The sequence below is a fragment of the Miniopterus natalensis genome, chromosome 3, assembly GCF_054644295.1.
Source record: "Miniopterus natalensis isolate mMinNat1 chromosome 3, mMinNat1.hap1, whole genome shotgun sequence".
NCBI classification, from domain to species: domain Eukaryota; kingdom Metazoa; phylum Chordata; class Mammalia; order Chiroptera; family Miniopteridae; genus Miniopterus; species Miniopterus natalensis.
The window spans coordinates 20,571,875-20,590,945 of record NC_142083.1 but is presented as its reverse complement, the minus strand read 5'-3'; the positions used below and the strand labels follow the sequence as shown (position 1 = coordinate 20,590,945).

The 19,071-nt window shown below is 43.8% G+C and overlaps 1 protein-coding gene across 3 annotated transcripts in view; it reads left to right on the top strand.

Annotated features, from left to right (window-relative positions):
* The window catches only part of TRIO (trio Rho guanine nucleotide exchange factor), a 301,493-nt gene that overhangs the window by 131,836 nt on the left and 150,586 nt on the right, over positions 1-19,071 (top strand). For all 3 annotated transcript variants that reach the window (XM_087815342.1, XM_087815343.1, XM_087815344.1), the window contains exon 9: positions 9,822-10,052. In XM_087815342.1, the coding sequence (XP_087671468.1) occupies positions 9,822-10,052 (231 nt within the window). The remainder of the gene's footprint in view (positions 1-9,821; positions 10,053-19,071) is intronic.

Sequence of the window (19,071 nt, the reverse complement as noted above, 5' to 3'; positions counted from 1 at the left end):
ACTTTTCATGGCCCTGTGACATTTGTGGATTTCTTTAGAGGGCTTAGGTTTTCATCTTATGTCAACGAAATCCCAGTGTTCTTGTCTACGTGTATTTAGGGACCTATTTGTGCTCTCTTCGGTCTGCCCAAACTCCATTTAATCTCCCTGAGTGAGCTTTCTAGAAAAGAGGCAAACCCGACACAGCCTCACGTTCTGGATTGCAAAGCACACACTGTTTTTGTCAAGTAAGTAAAGCTACTCGCTGTTGTAGAAATCTCAGTGTAGTGTTTTCTTTATTATTTTATGGTAAATTATTTAATGTAATTACCCTGTTTTATTTCTGCCACCTCCTTCTGTGCCAGGCTTTGTTGTAAGGACTTTAGTGATCACTTACTGCTCACAACTCTGGGGCATGTGCTGTTATTAACCCCACTGTTACAAACAAAACTGAGGCTCGGCGATGAAGTGACTTGTGCCAGGCCCAGGGCTGTAGAGGTGGGGCTGGAATATGAGCCGAGCCAGGCCGGCTTCATGTTCTCAGCTGCCTCCTGTCAACTGCAGGTAGATCGAGACGTGCCACTCTTGTCCGCGTCTCAGCCATCTGGCTCTTCAGGCCAGCCTCACGTGGGTTCCGTCCCTGAGGCCGGGGGAGTGGGTGGGAATTCTGTGGGCGCTCGCTTTCCGCAGGGTTGCTCCATCCTTTAAGGAGCACCTGTCGCACTGTGTATGCTGACGTGAGAGATCGCCGGGCGGCTCCCCGGAGACAGTGTTTCCAACCCACTGGCAGAGGGCTGGGCACAGAGTGGGTGCTTAGTAAATCTTTAAATCCAAGTCTTCCTGGATGTGAACCACACCCACTTGTGAAAGTTGTGGGGAGGAAACTGGCCATTTGATTTGAGCCTGGCACTTCCTGCTTCCCCACGAGGCTGCCACGCTCATGTCCTTGGGCCCAGGTCTCCTGACCCAAGTGCCCAAGGGTGAATTAAACAGATGTCGTATGCACTGTGACATTTGCTTTGGAACATGGTCAACCTCCTTCCCATGGAAGTTGAGATCTACATGTTTGTTCCTCTCGCGACCTTTGTGCCTAACAAGATCTTTTTATCTGTTAGCACTATTTTATGTTGTCCATAAAATTAAAAAATAGTTATCTCTATATATGCTTCTTAATTTTGCACCCAGTGTTTATTAGCTAGTTTGATTATCTAATTTATTAGGAACTACAGAAATAAGTGATAGCTTTTTTTATAGTAAAAATGAAAATTGAATAGATCGGTAATTATGTATTACACTGATTCATGAAGATTTTGAGTTTCAAAAGCATTCATCTCTTTCCTGGAGTATGCCATCTCTTCTAATTTTGACCTGTGATGTAGAAAGTGAATGACCCTGTTGTCCACATGTACTGAGGCCCTCATACATCTACTTACTAATGACATTCCCAGGAGCCAGATTTGATTTCAGTGGTAGGTTCCGCACCGCTGTGAGACTGAAGCGCTCACACACAAGGGGTTGGCAGGAGCTGGGCTGCAGTCTCTGTCTGCCTGACCTGCCTCAGAATCAGCATGACCTGACCAGTGTCATGCTCCGGCCCAGCTGGCTGGTTCAGTCTGCCTGTTGCCCTGGGTACTGCTAACGAATTGCAGAATTTTCTCACTGTTACCACTACATTCTGTGAAAAAGGGCATCTTGACCTGGGAACTTGTTTACCTGTGATGCAGATTCATTGGAGTTGAAACTGGTAACAATAATTTGATGGCAAGTAAGTGGCTTCCCAATCTGGGGTCTTAGACCACAATTTTTAGTCCTCGTACTTGTTTCAACTGCTCTCTACACTCCAGGACATAGTAATATATAAACGGGGGGAATGGAAAAGACTTTCAGTAGAATGGAATAAATTTTTTTTGCCTTTTAAATTATTAAATTTTGAAATCGTTTCAGGCCATCGACGTGTTGGAACAGAAGAGCTCCCCCACTCCCTTGACCCAGATTACCCAATTTTAATATTTTATATTTGCTTCACCTTTTCCTTCCCTACCTCTCTCTCCAGTCATCATGTCAATATCGATACAACACTGCCATCCTGCCCGCAGACCCATCCGTGTTTCCCACTGTCCAACCATGTCTCTCTGCCCTTCTCTTTCCTGGACCATGATGCTGTCCAGCATGTGCATTATGATAGTGTCCACGTCTCCTTCACACGAAGTGTCTTTCCCTGCCTTGTGTCATTGACGTCTTGGGTAATATAGGCCTTTCGTTCAGTAGGATGACCCTCAGTCTCCCTGCCCATTCAGTTTTCGTCACGGGCTGGCTGGGGTGTCACAGCAGGGTCATAGGATACAGACCCATCCTTTGACTGATGATGTTAACCTTGACCACTTGATAAGGTTGATGTCTGCAAGGTTTCTCCAGTGCAAAATCACCATCGAAAAATTTGTTTTTGGTGAGCATTTTGTTAAGAGATACACTGATATAACACAGTATCTGTGCCTCATCGGACTTCTCGTGGCCTCAGCTTCCACTGGCAATTCCTGCTCATATCGGTTGCCACTATAATGGCTGTCTGATGATGGCACTGTTTCCATCACTCTTATATTTACTAGGTGGCCTTTTCTACAGTAAGGAAGAGCTTTCTTATTCATTCATTCATTCATTCATTCATTCATTCATTCATTATTTCAGTATGGATTTATAGAATCTTCTTATATTCAATGGGTTACAATACAATACTCTATTGTGATGCCTAAATTGTCCTTATTTGGCCAGCAGGAGCCTCTTTTTTATGTCGTTTTTATGTATCCTTATCATTATTTAAGCATTCTTTCTGGCATAACAAGATGTTCCCCGACTCATCTTGTCCTTTCCCTGCCTCACCTGAGATCAACCATCTCACCAACAAGTCCTGGTTCCTGTGCTGTTGTGTGGTATTTAGAAACTAAGATCTGGGGGCTTGAGAAGGCTTGTTTGCTTGTGGGTGTCAGTGCTTCTAGGCCCTCTGAGCAGACAGTCAGGAAACATGTGTAGATATTCATCCATCCATCCGTCCGTCTGTTCATCCGTCCGTCTATACACATCTGCAACTACTGCTGCACCTGTCTGTGTGTCTCTCTACTTTAAAACTGCTGTGTTCTTACTGTCTTTCATTTCTAATCCAATACCTCAGGGTTCTCTCCAGCTCTTCCCATTCTGTTTATACATCCTTCTCAGACACGAATCTGGCTCCCTTTATCCTCAGTATATTAACTCATTTGTTTAACTAGTGCATTTGCGCAATCTCCCAACCTTTCTCTCTGGCCTCTGTGAGCCCCCCCTTCCTTAGAGCGCCTGGCCCCTCCACCCTGCACTGCCTCAGACCCTGGCACCATTTTCTCCATGCCGGGAGGGGAGGGGAAGAAAGATGGGAAGGAAGGGCTGCTTGTGTTTTGTAAGTGATTTTTTTTTCTTTCCTAAATCAGTGGTTTTCTTACTTGGGTATGCTAGTTAAAAGTGCAGACCCTCCCCATGAATCTCCATTTTCAGTGGGCCTCTCTTTGTGACTCAGTGACCAGCACAGATGCTGTACAGACCACACACTGAGGCATAGCCTCCCCTGTGCTAAAGGCCTGTGGATCTGCTCAGGAGACACTCCTCCACAGAATGTTTATTTGCCCCTGCTCTGGATGCAGGGTCACGTGTGGGTAGGAATTTACAAGCAAGGCCTGCTCTTCCTTTCTCTTTTCCCCTGTCCCCTCCCTCCATCCCCCAGTTTTTCTCTTTAAATAGTGTCTGCAGTTTCCATCTCCAATGATGTAAAGTTGCAGTGGGAAAGCTCCCCACCACTGCTTTCCAAAGGCACAAACACCTGCTTTTCTGTGTTTTAATTAGCCCTGTCCCACGTTCTGCCTGTGCTTTAGCAACAGGAGCATGCCTGCACCTTGTAAACGCTCGCTTGCTTCAGCTCTCCAGGTTGGGACTCCTGTTGTCTGTTGTAGTTGATCCCAGGAGAGAGAAGCAATAGAAACGTCTAGGATAAGCTGTAGTTTTAGAAACAGCAAATAGAGGGTTATTTTCAACATTTTATTTTAAGCAAGCATACTCATCAACTACTTTCTCAACTAACTGAATTCATACCAATGATTGATATCTCCGTATGCCCATGACATCCTGTAGACCTAAACTTGAAGTGTCTGAATTGTGAGGTGAGACTGTGCTGAGTCCACACCCCTGCTGAAGATCTGGGCTCTGCAGCGTGGGCAGGGTCCTTAGAAGAGGAAGGTGAAGTGCCACATTGTCTGGCCCACACTGATCCAGTGTGACTCCAGGGTTTTAGCTTCTGCATCAGTTTTTCTCAGTTTAACAAATATGCCGACCTATTGCACACTTCAGCAGGCCTTGTGGAAATGACTGATTTGCTGTCTGCAAAGCTGGTTGAGCTCCTTTTTTAAGGCACCTGATAAATGGGTGATGTGATTTGTGTTATTAGCATGGGGGAAAAACAACACTAAAATGAGTCATTGGGATAGTAAACTTACTAAAATCATGTATCTGATGTGTGTGGAAGCTCATCCACTGTGCTGCAGAGGAATGTCTATGAAGCGGTTGTTACAAAACCTCATTAAGTATTGCAGCATCGCTGTAGGTGTGCAGGTGCCTGAGTCAACGTTTGGCACAGCATCAGAGCCAACAGACCGCACAGCAGTCTCTCTCCTTTCTCCAAAACTCAGCTCAAGGCCTTGCAAAGGCTTGAGATACAAGAGCAAAAAAAGTCAAGCCCAAGTGGAATCTACAGAACACACGTGTTCTCTGCACACATCTGACTTAACTAGCTGATCTACCCCAACAGTGTCTGGTTTCTGTCTTGTTTTGTTTTTTCCTTTCTGGTAATCCCGGGTAGAGGTGTCAGAGTCAAACACAGTTAGATTCACCTGGCTTTGGGTAAGAAACCTAATATCTGAAAGAAATAGGATGGACCTCTACAAGCTGATTTCTGAGAACTTTGCCCAGGGAAAGGACCATCGCAGAAGGGAGCCAAAAGCTCTGAAGGCGAGGATGCTGCCTCCCTCTCTCAGGAGGCCTCCCGAGGCATGGGAGAGGACCATAACAGCACGGGGCTTTTCAGAAGCTCATCGGCCTGTGTTATTGGTAGGAGCTTCTTAGTGTAGCCCTATTAAGACAGGTTTGACCTCCTTACTCAACAGACAGGCATTCACCTGTTTGGCCAAGGAGTGTCACTCTTACCTACAAAATAAACTGGGTACTCACGTGCTGACGTCATCACTCTTTCCTGCTTTGCTGAAACCTTTTTTGAGAATAGTTACATAAGAGATAGAAAGGATGGTAGTGGCTGTGAAACCTTTTCCTTGCTTAGCAGGGAGGTGTGTGCTCTGCAGGCCGTAGCTAGCAGCCCTGCAAAAGAATCAGAACGGATGATATTGGTTTGAGTCAATGCACATGGTGTCACTTGTTTCAAAAAAGTTTTGAAGGACCACCGTTTGTTTTTGACCGGCTAAGTCTAGTCATTTCTAACCATGCCTATGTGTGTTTTTCTGGTTGGGGTTATATCTCTGGAAGAACATTTCTTAGCACTTTTAGATCTGCAGCACCACATCTGGACCTAACTGCCATATCGTAGGCCATAGTTGGTCTTTGGGTGGTGGTTTCTGCAACCTTGAACAATAGTCTCCAAGTTGTTCTCTTAGCTCAGAGCAACATTCTTACTTTGTGCAAGGGAAGAACATTCTTGTTACAGACTCTTAGCTCCAATCTGATTCAATGGGAAACATGGATCCAAGTACCAGACATAAGAGGAGGCAAGTCTCTGTGAGGTTTGGTGACCGTTTTTAGGGTGACATACAGGAATTCGAGTGACAAATCTTAGGTGCAGCTGTGATTAAAAGTAAATATGCAAGAAGCAGACTTTGGTTACAAGTTTTAAATAGCTAAGTTTCCTTGAAATATCAGGAACAAACATACCTTTGATATGGTAAACTTTTAAATTATAAGCACTTTCTTTTGCTTTAGTTAGTATTTCCGTTTTTCTTATTTAGGTATTTGAGCCTATTAGTTCACATGTTTATAAAATGTTAATCTTTGTAAAATGTAACTTCCATGGCCATTCAAGCCCCTGAGCACTGTATTCTAAGAAAAACACAGAGCAAAACCTGAAATAATGAGCCAGTTTGATCTGCTCAAAAATTACAGAAGGTCACTGCTGCTTTTTGATAGTAAAGGTTGATTTTCTTTTTTGCAGCTACTGTCCCTTTGGGGGACAGGGCTTAAAAGCTAGAAACACATTGTTAGACAAACATAAATTAATTCACCTGGTTCTATAGCTAAGAAATCAGAACTGCATCACATACCATAAACTTAGATGTATTATTTGTTTTAGTACTTAAATTGTATATGAATATTTTGGCTTCTATGTACTTTTCAGAGATTCTTTTAGTAATTTTTTGGTTATTCTGTACCATTCAAAAAGCTCTTCCTATAAAATAGGACAATAGTCTTCATAAAAGTCTAGCATATTTTTTCCCTACATACTACCACTGTACTTTCAAAGACAAAGGTATTTTGCTAAAAGTTACAAAAATGTATATGATATCCTTTATGTGCTTGAATAATACCTTTTAAGTTGACAAATCCATGAAAGCTGCTCTTAAATAAAACAGAATTATTTCTGGAAGGTGTTTTGGAGAAATGCGGTATCTGAGCATGCCTTTGGAGTTGCACACTGTCTGGTCTTGGTAGGTGCAAACTTGTTTTATTGCCCAGAGTCTTTCCTGCTATTTCTGCTGCCATCTCTGTTGCTGAGTGACAATACCAGCAATGGCACCAATGGAGACACTTTAATGCCTGCCTAGGAATTCCCAGAAGGCAGGCTTTGCTTCATGAGCTGCCTTATGGTTAGGTATTTGCGTGCTTCTGCATTTGGCCGCTCCTCACCAGCCCCCACCATGAGCAGGCGTGGTCTCCTACACCCAGTAACAGTGTCTGCTCTCGAGCTGTGACAGCAACACCCACAGAAAGGCAATCATTGGAATATTTTTGCTCTGATTACGCGTTCCTTCTCGGTAGAATATTAATGGTGTCACATGGATGTCTTTGGAGACTTGATGAGGGCTAGTAACCCATTTATTACTGATTTAAGATCCAAAACAATGGCTTAAGAAAGAGGCTTGCCTTCTGCTGGTGTAGAATTCACAAGGCTGGCACTCCAGGGCCGGTGTGGCAGTTCTGATAGTAAGGGGATCTCTGGATCCTTTTGTCTTTTTGTTTTGCCTCTTTTGGCAAGTAGGCTGCCATCCTTAAGGTTACCTCAAGGTCATGAATAGCTGCTGAAGCTCCAGCCATCTTCACCAAGTTCTTGGAGTCAGGGACGAGAGAGAGGCAAGGGGGAATCAGCATGCTCAGCCTTCTATTCAGCATTTCCCTGGAAGTCCCATTCAACATTTTTTTCTTCTGTACATTGACCGCTGCTTTTTGTAAGCAAGGCTGGGAAATACAGTTTTATACCTGGGGTGTTACTGTTCCTGACTGTAGGGGTTTGGCTGTCGAGGAGGGGCAGGTGACTTTGAGGAGGCAGCTCAGTTTCTGCCACACCTTCTGCTCTGTGTTCACCAAATCATAGGCTCTGGTGTACATTTCCTGCTTATGCATGTTATAAGGACTAAAACATAGAGGAAATATTAGGAACCTTTTCTAGGCTCTGTACAGTGTGAAATGTGGGAGTTGGAACCCTGCTTCTCAATCCTGAGAGATGCTGCATGCCTATTGCTTAGCAAAAATATATGATGCTGCTGAAATAAAATGTATGGGTAATAATCTATCTTTACATAAAATTTATATATGTTCATATGTAAATTACATATATGTTGCAGTATAAGTGAGAGACAAAAGAAAGGTGACTTATGATAAAATGTGTTTCAGTCTATAAATGCTTGAGTACATACATGCACAGTAGAAGAGAGAAAAATTAGATACTCAGGTTCTGGCCATAAATATAAAAACCATCGTGAATATGGCTACTACAGGTGCAAACCGGGCACGAATTAGATTTAGTGACTCAGGTACGGAGACTGCTGTTACCGTGCTGATCTTTTGAGATGGTAAGTGACCCGTAAAGTCCCAAAGAAAACCAAGCACTGCCTTGCTGTGGTTAACATGGTAATTGCACTCCCAGGAAAATCAGTGTATGTTAGAGTAGGCAAGGGAAAGGAAAAGACAACTTCATGTTTATGTGTTAAATGGCTCCTAGCTCAGGTAGTTACCGAAAGCAGGACAATTTTCATGTTGAAGTAATCTCATGTCCCTGAATCCATCACAGTAAGCCCCTGCCCAGGCCACTCACTGTGCCTCCCCTTCTCACAGTCACTGTCTCAGAAATGCCCATGCAAACTCCAGCGACTTCTGGGGGTGTCCCTGCTTTAGAAGACACACATTTCCACTGTTTTGCTTTTGCACATGCCTGACTCTAACTCATGGTTCGGTTTGTTTGTTTGTTTCTTCCTTTCTTTACCTGTTATCTTTGCTTACGTCAGCTTGGCTTGTTTTTGCTTAAGTTTTGCCCTCTTGACGTATTAGATTAATTTTAACCTACGAAGGGCAGCCTTCATAAGCAGCAGTCACCACTTCCAGCAAAGATCTCAAAATCAGGTGTGGGGGGGATGTTACATTCCAGCATGACTTAACGTTGTAAGAGGATTAAAAGAAGAGATTAGGAAATTCCACGGGCCTCTCTCTCGCCTCCAGATTCTGGTTGCTAGAGGCTCCCTGTGTTAGCCAGTCCCATTCACCCGCCCCCCCCCCGTCCGGAGGGCTGGCCTCTGAACCCTGTTTGTGTTTGTCAAACCTTGCTGACCAGTCCTGAGATACTCCTGTGCACTGCACTTACATTAATTTTAAACATCTTGCTGACTGGTCATGACCGAAAAGTAGCTGGCTGCAGGGGTGAGTTCTGGCTCAAAATAGCCAGTCAGCAAGGTGTTGAACAAGGTTCCTGTTTGTTCCTCTTCCCATAGAAATCCACTGAGGTTTTCAGACTCAGAAGTGTCTGAGCTCAGAGGTCACGGTGATGAGGCCTTACTTTAAGAAGCCCCTGAATCTCACAGCCCAATTACTCGCGTCCTTTTTATTGTCTGATGGGACATGTTGTTTCTACCACATCTGGCTTAGCCATCCCTGTCTTCAGAACCTCTTAAAAATGAAAAAATACATAATGCTTTTCTTTCCATATTCCACCCTCATCTTTTCGTACTTCTTTGGTTAGTCGGAATGCTTTTCATGTAATTCTATTTCGATTTTTGAACTTTTTTTATTTTGTGAAGTAAAATTGCTATCTACGTCAGAAATCTGTTTAGGTACATATTCCTTGCTTATTGATAAATTATTGATTTTTTTTTTTTTAAACTGAGGTTTCAAGAGTCAACATTAAAATTTTGCCCCATTGTGATTATTTTTTCTAACAGTATCTCAAGAGAAAAGTATTTCTTTTAAATTTTAATTTGAGAATATCCCAGCAACGCAATTTTATATCAGCTGACTTATGTCATTTAAGGCAAAATACTATGTTTATTCACCGAGAACAGCATCTACTACAATGCTTTATGATAATGAGTTCTTCTAAGTCAGTGTTTTACCACATTTGGCTTTGTGGTGTCATTGGATAACTGATGGAGTTCTTTATTTTGTTCTTTATAAAATATGCCTTTGAATAAAACTATGGCTTATGTGTGTGTGGAGTGTGTATATGCATGCTTGTGTGTGCACACTGGTCTGAGGGCAGAGTCTGCGGCGTGGCCTGGGCAAAGCTGCAGATCCTGAGCAATCCCTGGTTTTTTATGGCTCCTCTGTTTTGCGGGCAGGTGAGCCAGGACGGGAAGTCGCTCCTCGACAAGCTCCAGCGGCCCTTGACTCCTGGCAGCTCCGATTCCCTGACAGCCTCTGCCAACTACTCCAAGGCCGTGCACCATGTGCTCGACGTCATCCACGAGGTGCTGCACCACCAGCGGCAGCTGGAGAACATCTGGCAGCACCGCAAGGTGCGGCTCCACCAGCGGCTGCAGCTGTGTGTTTTCCAGCAGGACGTCCAGCAGGTGAGTTGTCTGCAGCTCCTCTTAGGGAGTGATCGTGCTAAATTGAGAGTCAGGTGAGTGCGTCCTCACACTGGGCCCATGTGCTGATGGAGTGACTGGAAGATAACAAGGGGAGAAAACAAAATGCACATTGACATGCATGCAGCTCCTGAGGACTCCCGCTCTGGCTGTTTACAGCTGCTCACTCCCACGTATGCGCAGAACACGTGAGATGGTGCTGGGCCTTCACGGAGACTCTGAGTTTTGTTCTTGAACAGGTCATTTGCGGTTGTAGTTATTTGTGAGAATAGTGCAGTGGTGCTTATACCAGGGTGTTGTTGCAGTGTAAGGTCTCCGTCCTCTTCCATCGCTTCAGCTCTGAGCTAATCACGCTTCTGCTCCCACCTGGTAGCCTGTGGGGCACAGTAGGTGCTTAAAAATAGTCGTGTAATGAATGATAAGTGGACTTTTGGTTGTGATTCTTCATTCCTTAAGCAGCCGACATCCCCTTTGTTGTTGTTGTTAGAAAAGTAAGAGTAAACCCAGTCTCCATGCTGTTTTTCTCCCTATTATGGAATGAGAAAGACTGTCCTGCTACAGGGTTTTGAGGATTTAAATGTGGGGGAATATGAAATGCAATTTAGCTCTAGTGATAATTAAGATAATCGCTGTGTCCTTGCTCTAAAGTAGAGGGGGAAACGGGGGTGTGAATGAGGCGTCAGCTCCGGGGCTGAGGAATTCTGGGGGGTGCAAGGGAGCTCAGGCTTCCCGGGGAGTTGGCAGGAAGCCACCGTGATAGACAAACCACCCTCCCCGCGGCCGCTGCCGGTGCTCTGTTCAGACCTGCCGGAGCTCGGATTTCACTCTCTCTGAGCATCATCTGGAGGTGAGTGGGTTTGCTGCCGAATGGGCTGAGATTGTGGAGTCGAGCTGTGTTCTGAACACAGGTTCTCCAGCTTATTCTCCACCCCTTCTCGCAGTGGGAATCTGGTGAGTTCACAGTTCTTTTAACTGTGCCATAATTTTTAATTTTCACGTACTGTGCTTCGAGCCTGCTGACGGTTTTTGAGTTCTCTGAAGTCCCCCGGGCACAGTGCCTCGGGAACCGCCGGTTGGATGTGAGTCACGCTTCCTTACAACCTTGTTTTAGTCCAAGAAGTTAATTGCGGGCGGGGGGAGGAGTCGAAGTCCAGGAGTCACTGTGAGAACTGAAGTGGTAAGGGTGAAATCATGAGTACTAATTTTTCTTCATTGTCCAAAAATTGTCACAAACCCTGAAATAGTAAGAGTTTAAATGGAATTGTTAAAGGATTTTCCTGCCTACCTCGCTGGTTCTTGGATCGAGTATTCATTATACAGCCGTGGACTGACACATTTTATGGACTTGTGTCTGAAGCAGCAGCAGGGGCTCCCCCTCTTTTCCACCCCCACCTCTAATGGCTCCCCGGACTGTTTATGTCCGGGGCAGGCATGAGCAAAGGCAGGCTGTGGGGATAGGCTGAGCTCACAGCCTAGTCTCATTTGGCGCCAAGTACTTAATGCATTTGAATTTGAAAACAGCAAATATTAATTTTTATGCTAGAAAGGTAATTATGGCAATAATGAGGCCAGTTCTTTCAGCTGGATTTTTCTCTCAAGCGCAGTAGGTTGGGTGGGGTGTGAACAGGAGAAAGTGTTCTGCGGAACACATAATGCTTTCCTGGCCCTGTTAGCCTTCATCGAAAACAGGTAAGTGCTCTGGAAGGGAAAGGTTCTGTTGATTAAATGGTCGAGAATGGTTTGGACTTGTTACTCAAACAGGAAATTGCTGTGTAGGCTTGACTTGTAAATCAGGAGCGAAGGTGATAAGACGAGGCAAAGTCTTCTACTTTGAAGGAGTGCCTAAGATGTCAGAACCAAAACTGTGTTTATGAAACTCAAGAAATTGCAACAGGTGGGCATTTTTGCTATATTGAGCATTGAGTAGGAGAGGAAAGCTGCGAATGAATGAAAAAAAAATTGTAACACGTTAGACGTTGATAAATTTGTAAAGACAAAAACAATAAAAATCCCCAGGAATATAATAAGCTGACTAGAGATGCTGCACGTTTTTGTTTGGTTGTTTTGGATGACGAGGAAGCATCTGTAAATTTTGCTGAGAGAAAAAATGAAAGCAGCTCGCCACCCAGTAGGTGTGGAATGATGACATTTAAATGAAAACAAGCCCCCAAATGGGGCTGCATTTGTCTGTGAAAAAAAATACTTGGAATTATAGATGCCAGACTGTCAACAGTACACCCCCAAGGAAGGGGCCGATGGGAACGTGGCAGGGGCGTTTGATTTTTAAAATGAGTAATTTTGCTTTAGTGGTTAATCTTTTTTTATAACAAGCAAAGGCAATTTTGTAACTTCTGTATGGAAGGTGTTTAGGATGGGAGTCAGGTGTGGTGGTGTGGGGCAGGTGAAGCCACTTTACATAACACTTAGCATCTGTCCAAATCAAAGGATGGGGTGGGGGAGTGGGAAGACCTGCTGAAGACTTGCCCCGTGCATGTGCTAGCTGCCAGCCAGTATTTACCTCTGTCATGAACTTAAAAATGAAATTAGTGCTGTTTGTGCCATACTCAGATGATCAGATAGTGTGCACTCCCACTGCTCTCTGTGTTCTGTTAGAGCCACCCTCTGTGGATGTTTGGTTGAATTCATGAATGGCCCGGTTACTGCTAAGCAGCGTTTTTCTGTTGAGAGTATGCTTTATTTTACTATAACAAGGTAATTTATTTCTGTTGTACTCATTCAAATAGGATGATAGTTGGGAAGCAGGATGCTGTCAAACTCGTTTTCCCACTCACCAGTTCAGCTCACCAGCCCTTGGGTGGGTGAGAGCTAGTTACTCCTACAGGTGGGTGAGGTGACCACACTGTGCAGGCTGGTTTCCCTTAGAGAAGCCCCTCAAGAAAGGGAGACCTTCCGCTTAAAAAGCCTCTGGCTTCCCCTGCAGGACTTCTTGTGTGTGAGTGTCACCCCTGCTGAGTTATCTCTTAGAAAAACTCTCTCCAGGTTAATGTTGGGCTATTAACTAATGTTTTGAAAAGATGGTCAAGCAAATCCAGTCCACTCTAGCTTCTTCTCATTCACACTTCATTTTTATTTTTCAAAGTATCTTAATTGAATGTGTAACATTCTGAGATGTACAGAGGTGAAAATGTTGGCTATCTCAAAGTTCCTTTTCTCGAGGAGTTACAATCTAGGAAGAGTAGATGGCTAATGGTTAGCACTTAGGTCTTTGGCTATTGTCAGATGTACTTTTGCTGAGGCACAAATTTGAGTCATTTCTACCAAGGCATTACCCAGAGTGAGGGCATAAATAAAACTAGGTGCCCTCATCTGTTACCTTCCCGCCTCATGCATGCGCACTCAGGACAGATCTGTGCATTAGCCACTTGTGCAAATTTGGAGGTTCCTGGGAGTCGTCTCCGTATTGCTCTCCAGAGTCAGGGGTCTTGTTCATCCAGAACGTGAAGAGCCCTGTAATAGAGGTGCAAGCAGCAGCTGCTGGGCACCAGGAAAATCGCCATGGGAGAGGCAAGGTTTGAGCTGATCTCTGAAGGATGGGTAGAAGGTTAGTAGGTTGAGGAATGGGCAACGAGAATTCCAGAGAGATGAAAAAGCAGGGCCTGATCTGAGAGCAGCAGGTGGCCTGTGTGGAGAGAAGGGAGGCACGAGCTGGGGCTGGTGCAGGAACGGTGACCTCCGAGATGTTCCTGTAAGATTTAGGACACCATTGCAGGGACATAGCGAACGAGTGCGTGAATTGGTGCCAGGGCCTGGAGGGATGTGTGAGTGGCTGTGAGGGAACCTCTGTGTGGCAGCGGGTTCACCTCGATGCCTGGTGGGTGCTCACTCACGTGTACGCACCTTTCCTCTCTTAGTGCTCACTTGATGCTCACAGCCAACCTGCTGAGGAGTGAATGCTTTTCCCATTTCACCACATCGAGTTCATGTTGTGAGGGGCCTGTATGTGGAGCATTTTGACTTGGAGCTGTGGGCAGAGGGGGGTGGATGACATGAAGCCATTTGCCTCAGAAAGGTTGCTCTGGTTGCAGTGTGACAAGTCAGACTCCAGGTGAGGAGACAGATGAAGTTCCCATGTGGGCATCCATGCAATTCATGGAGAAGTCTCAGCAGAAATGTGAGGTTCACAGGGGCAGTGATCTGTGTTTTTATTCCTGGTGTTTCCCAAGTGTCTGGGATGGTAGATGCTCAGTATTTGTTGAGTGAGTTAATGAAGACATTTAAGGAATTCTGCTAAAAGATTCTTTTGGGCTAAACATTTCTTCATTTATTCTGGAACAGGGAAGAGTTAGCCTTACATTGGAATCAAGTGATCCAGCTGGGAGATCTGCCCGAAGAGCAGGAGCTTTGGTGGATGTTGGGGAGATAGGGGTGGGTGAGGAAGGAAGGGATAATCTCAGTTCATGGGAATTTTGCAAGTGTGGTGAGATCTTTAAAATATTAAAGATTTTGACACTTAAAGGCAGACTGAGGGTCTTAAAATGGACTTCTAGAAGGGGGAGGGAAGTCAGGATATGACACTTAAAGGCAAACTGAGGGTCTTAAAATGGACTTCTAGAAGGGGGAGGGAAGTCAGGATATGCCAAAGAGGCAGATAAAGAGTTTTCAGGTCTACAGAGAAGCAATTTCACAGGTTCACCCTGGGTCCTAGGCTGCTGTCCTTTGCCAGTAAAAGTCGTCTTTCTATGATGCTTGACTCGGGGGCTCTGTCTAGGTTGGCACCAAGTACACGGGACCACGCTCTTAAGTGAAGTTTCCTGAACGTCATTTGTCCTTCGCTCATGAAATCAGGAAGGTGGGTTTTTCTCATCCCACTCATAAGAATCCTTATATAACCCAGCCGTTGAACATTCTTTTCTGTTTACAGCCCTGTGTTCCCAGCTCTGATTGTGGCTTTTGATAAGAGTGGTTTAGAGGATTGCTGTCTTTTCTGAGAGTTTCTCAGTTTGGATTAGGAAGTACTGGAGGGCAAGTGTTTGGGATTGGTAACCTGCTGAGAGCAGATAGAGGCTGACCAATGATCTTTCTGGTGCGTTTAGAGCCGGTTTTAGTTACCCTTTGTCCTAGTGAAACCAGAAGAGACAAGACTGTCAAAGTGATCTTAGTAACCAAAGCTGAAAGTTCAGCTGTGGGAGTTAGGAAAGTGGGAAAATGGACGGCTCTCCACCCCAAAGCGGATACAGTACAGGAATGCAAGTACGGGAGCTGGCCTGTGAGTCCGGGGAACTGGAAGCAGGAGCCCAGGGCACTGGTGTAAGTCGGAAGTGAGTGGGGAGCTGAGGCCATCAAATCCTTGAGGATGCAAGTGCTCCAGAGCCAAGATGATAAGGATTGGGCAGCGCCAAGAACAAACCCCAGGCAGCTTGGGACTCCCTTTGATTGAGTGCCAGCCACATTGCCAGGGTCCCTAAGAGGAAAGTGCTTGGGGATTAGTGGGAAGATTACATACATGCGCGTATGCAAACCTGTGTATATATATCTATTTATATAGTTCAATAAGTAGACTTAATCTACACATGATAATTTTAGTTCCTCAGATAACATTATCTGGACATAACAGGAAGATTTTTCTCAGACAACTTTGGACTAATTTTATTCATTTCTAAGCTGAGAATGAAAAAAATAGTTTTGAAACATTTAGAAAATTACTAAAAGGATTAACCTGTGTTGGTAGTGATGGATTGGTTGAGGTTTTATGAGAATATCTAAGGTGAGACTATTCACATAAATAATAACCTACCTGCTTTTTTTCTTCCCTCTTCTTCCTAAGTTTTTTTTTTCCCCTTAGGAAATTTCATGTACTTGTGTAATTAAAGTTAGGGTAATACGAGGAGAACCGGTGATTTATTTTTTTAAAAGATGGATGGATGGAGGGATGATGCAAAAGTTTAAAAGCCTGTTAACTTCTTTGTCATCCCTTCTTCACTGATGTTACCTAAGCCTCCTTTCAGCCAGGAAAGGGCATGGAGTGGCATTTCACAGGAGCGTGTGCCAGTTAAGTGAAAGTAGCTCTTGCAACGCAGGGCATTGTGGTTCTGTGTCCTGTGTTTGCAGGGTGTAACTTGACTGAGGGTTTTGTGTTGTTGTTGGGTGTATGTTTTTTATAGCTTCTTTTTCCAAGTGAGTATTAGGCTTAGTATATTTTGGAGTGTTTCAGAAACCACTTTAAAAAATAGATACATCAATATTAAGAATAATCATATATATTTAGAACAAACTTATTTTTACTTTTGAAATAATAAACGAAGAAACACAGAGTTCTTGGCTCCAGTGGCGAGAAATAAAGAAAGGGGCAGGGAGTGCAGGGGAGCCCATCTTTACTGCCCAGCAGCTGTAAATGCTGGCCTAAGAAGTTCCTCCTTTTTCCCTCAGTCCCCCAAAGCCCACCGATGCGTGTTGAGTTTTGTGTCTGTTTCTTTTCACTGCAAAAATTATGTCATGCACATCGTAGAATGTGGAGCCAGAGGCCCTTGTGATCATGTCGGGCCAAGCCCCTCATTTTCCAGGTAATAAAATGGAGCCTCAAGAGTCGTGACTTGGCGGAGGCTCCCAGAAGCCTGGTGCATTTTTATGCTTCAGTGCTCTTGACCTGAGGGGGTGCTGCACTTGCAAGCTAATCGGAGAGTAAAACTGAACTGACCTGTTCCTTAGGAAGGGAAATTTAAGTGGGGCTTTCCTGGCTGGGAAAGGGCTTTCTCAGAAGATGCAGCTACCCACCCACCAGTGTGAAGGAAAATAGCTCCTTAAGGAGACTTAAATAAAAATTTTTTTTGAAGTTTAATCAATCACCTTAGGAGTAGATACCTGGAACCGGAGAAAGCAAGGGAGAGAACACCTACTAGCAGTTCCCAGCCGGCCCAGGACTTATTTTGTCCTCTGTGCCGTTGGCCAGATAGCCAGGCCTCCTCGGGGAAGGAGAGAACAGGACTGAGACCCTGGCTTCAGGAGTGAAATGTGCTCGGAGCTTTTGGGGGAAAAGGAGCAGGCAGCCTGAGATAGGATGAGTATGTGGAGGCCAGGGAGTATTTCTTCATTTGTGATTTTAAACTTTGTGGGTAAGTTTAACTGTTACATTAATAGTATAATATTAGGTCACTTTACAGCAATACTAAACACCAGCCTCTAATAAAATTAACATTATCTCAGGGAAAGCCTCCTTTTTGGTCACCTGTTTACTTTTACTAAATTTGAAATGACAGTGCCAGGTTTTCAGTCAGCCTTTGTTATAATCACTGACATACAGTTGATTTGATTATCAGGAAGGTTCTGATTAAATGCTCCTTTCAGCAGCACTTTAAGATTTAAAAGCACAGCTAGAAACACAGTAGGTCCATTTCTATCTACATTGGCATTTCCAGTGATTTAAATAAAAGGGAAGAGATTGAACAAGGAAGTAACCAAAATAGGTGAAACTAGGTTAACTTGGGTTTGGTAGGGAATGTAGGGTAGGGCATGGGGAAAATTCTTGCTTTGCAACTGGAAAAATCTGATGTTATATTAAAAAAAATTCAGAGTATTTTAGAAGTACCTTTGTTTTCTCAGTTTTTGGTTTTCATTTGCTTCATGTAATCATAGTTACTATAAATATAGAATCAGAAGAACTTGTTTTTATTTTTATATGCATAAAATGTGACTTAGAAGGGGCTTCTCATTATTATGATAGAAAATGTTACTGTGTATTTCTCTTTCAAATAGTAGTTGGCATTGACAGATGTTTGTATATTTTCTCTGAATACCCTTTGGGTCCTGAATTACCAGTAAAAATAGAGTGGCGTAATGTGTTCTTGGCTATTTAGTGTCAGAGATCTTATCTAGTTTTTATAAACAGCATCTTAGCCTGCAGACAACAATATCATTATTAGTTTGGAAATGAGCATAGTCATATTTACCATCATCACATTCAATCTTGTAATTACAACCTGGAAATTAAGCTAAACAATTCGTAGGATTTTCTGCACATCTGACATTTGATGCTGAGAGACATGTAAATGTTGGTGGCTCACTTTGGAGTGACCTTGACCTGGAAGCTGTCACTGTGTCCATTAGAGGACACTGACATACAGACGAATCATCTACCACATCCTCTGAACAGAAGGAAGGCAGGGTTGTCCTCCCAGCTCTGCTTTCTGCCCTGAACCAGGTAGGCTGCCAGGAAGGATCAGCTTTTGCCCTTTTCCCCAAGTCTGACAGCAAAGCAGCAAATCGTATGTGGGCCTTGTTCCTAGGCTCGAGGTCACAAGGCACAGAGATGACAGCTGCTGCCACGGCTGAGGTCTGGGGGCAGCTGGCTGGATAATGTTGATGAAGCCCCCTGGTTTGCAAATATATGTATGTTTTAAATGGAGAGAATCCACAAGCATGCCTAAGAAGTGCTCCTTGGACCAGTCTACTGATTCAGGATTCCTTGGCAATCCAGGAAATGTTCTCCAACTTGTAAAAGACATTAAAGCCCATGAGGGAGTTTGGTTTTGAAGGTGAGCTGGATTTCATAATTGTCTGCTACTTTTTTAATGAAGCTCTTGGAATTTGTACATTCTTCTTTGAGTTGCTTTCTTATTTGTTGGAAATATAATTTGACCTGGTGTTTACAATTTTGTCTAAAGGAACCACTGATGAAAATAAAATGCCCATGATAACCCTGAGCGGTTGGTTTATAATAGCGTTCATTTCCAACTTATGCTTCCTGAAACACTTTACTTAGGCTTAAAAAACAAAATATAATTATTTTAAAAATAATACTGCATTTTGCTTTCCCAGCCCTTTCTACCAAGAATAATGTTTACCTTTTACTTTTTGAAATTGTGCCTTATTTAAGGTCTGTATTGAGCTACCAATAATAATCAGGTTTGCTGCTTACCCACGGCTGCTTTTTTTTTTTTACAATTGATACAAAATATACTATAATTACAATGAAAAATGGCTCCCAGTCCTTCATGCAGATCTGATGGACATGTGGACTAAGGAATAGGTGTTACTTATATAGCTC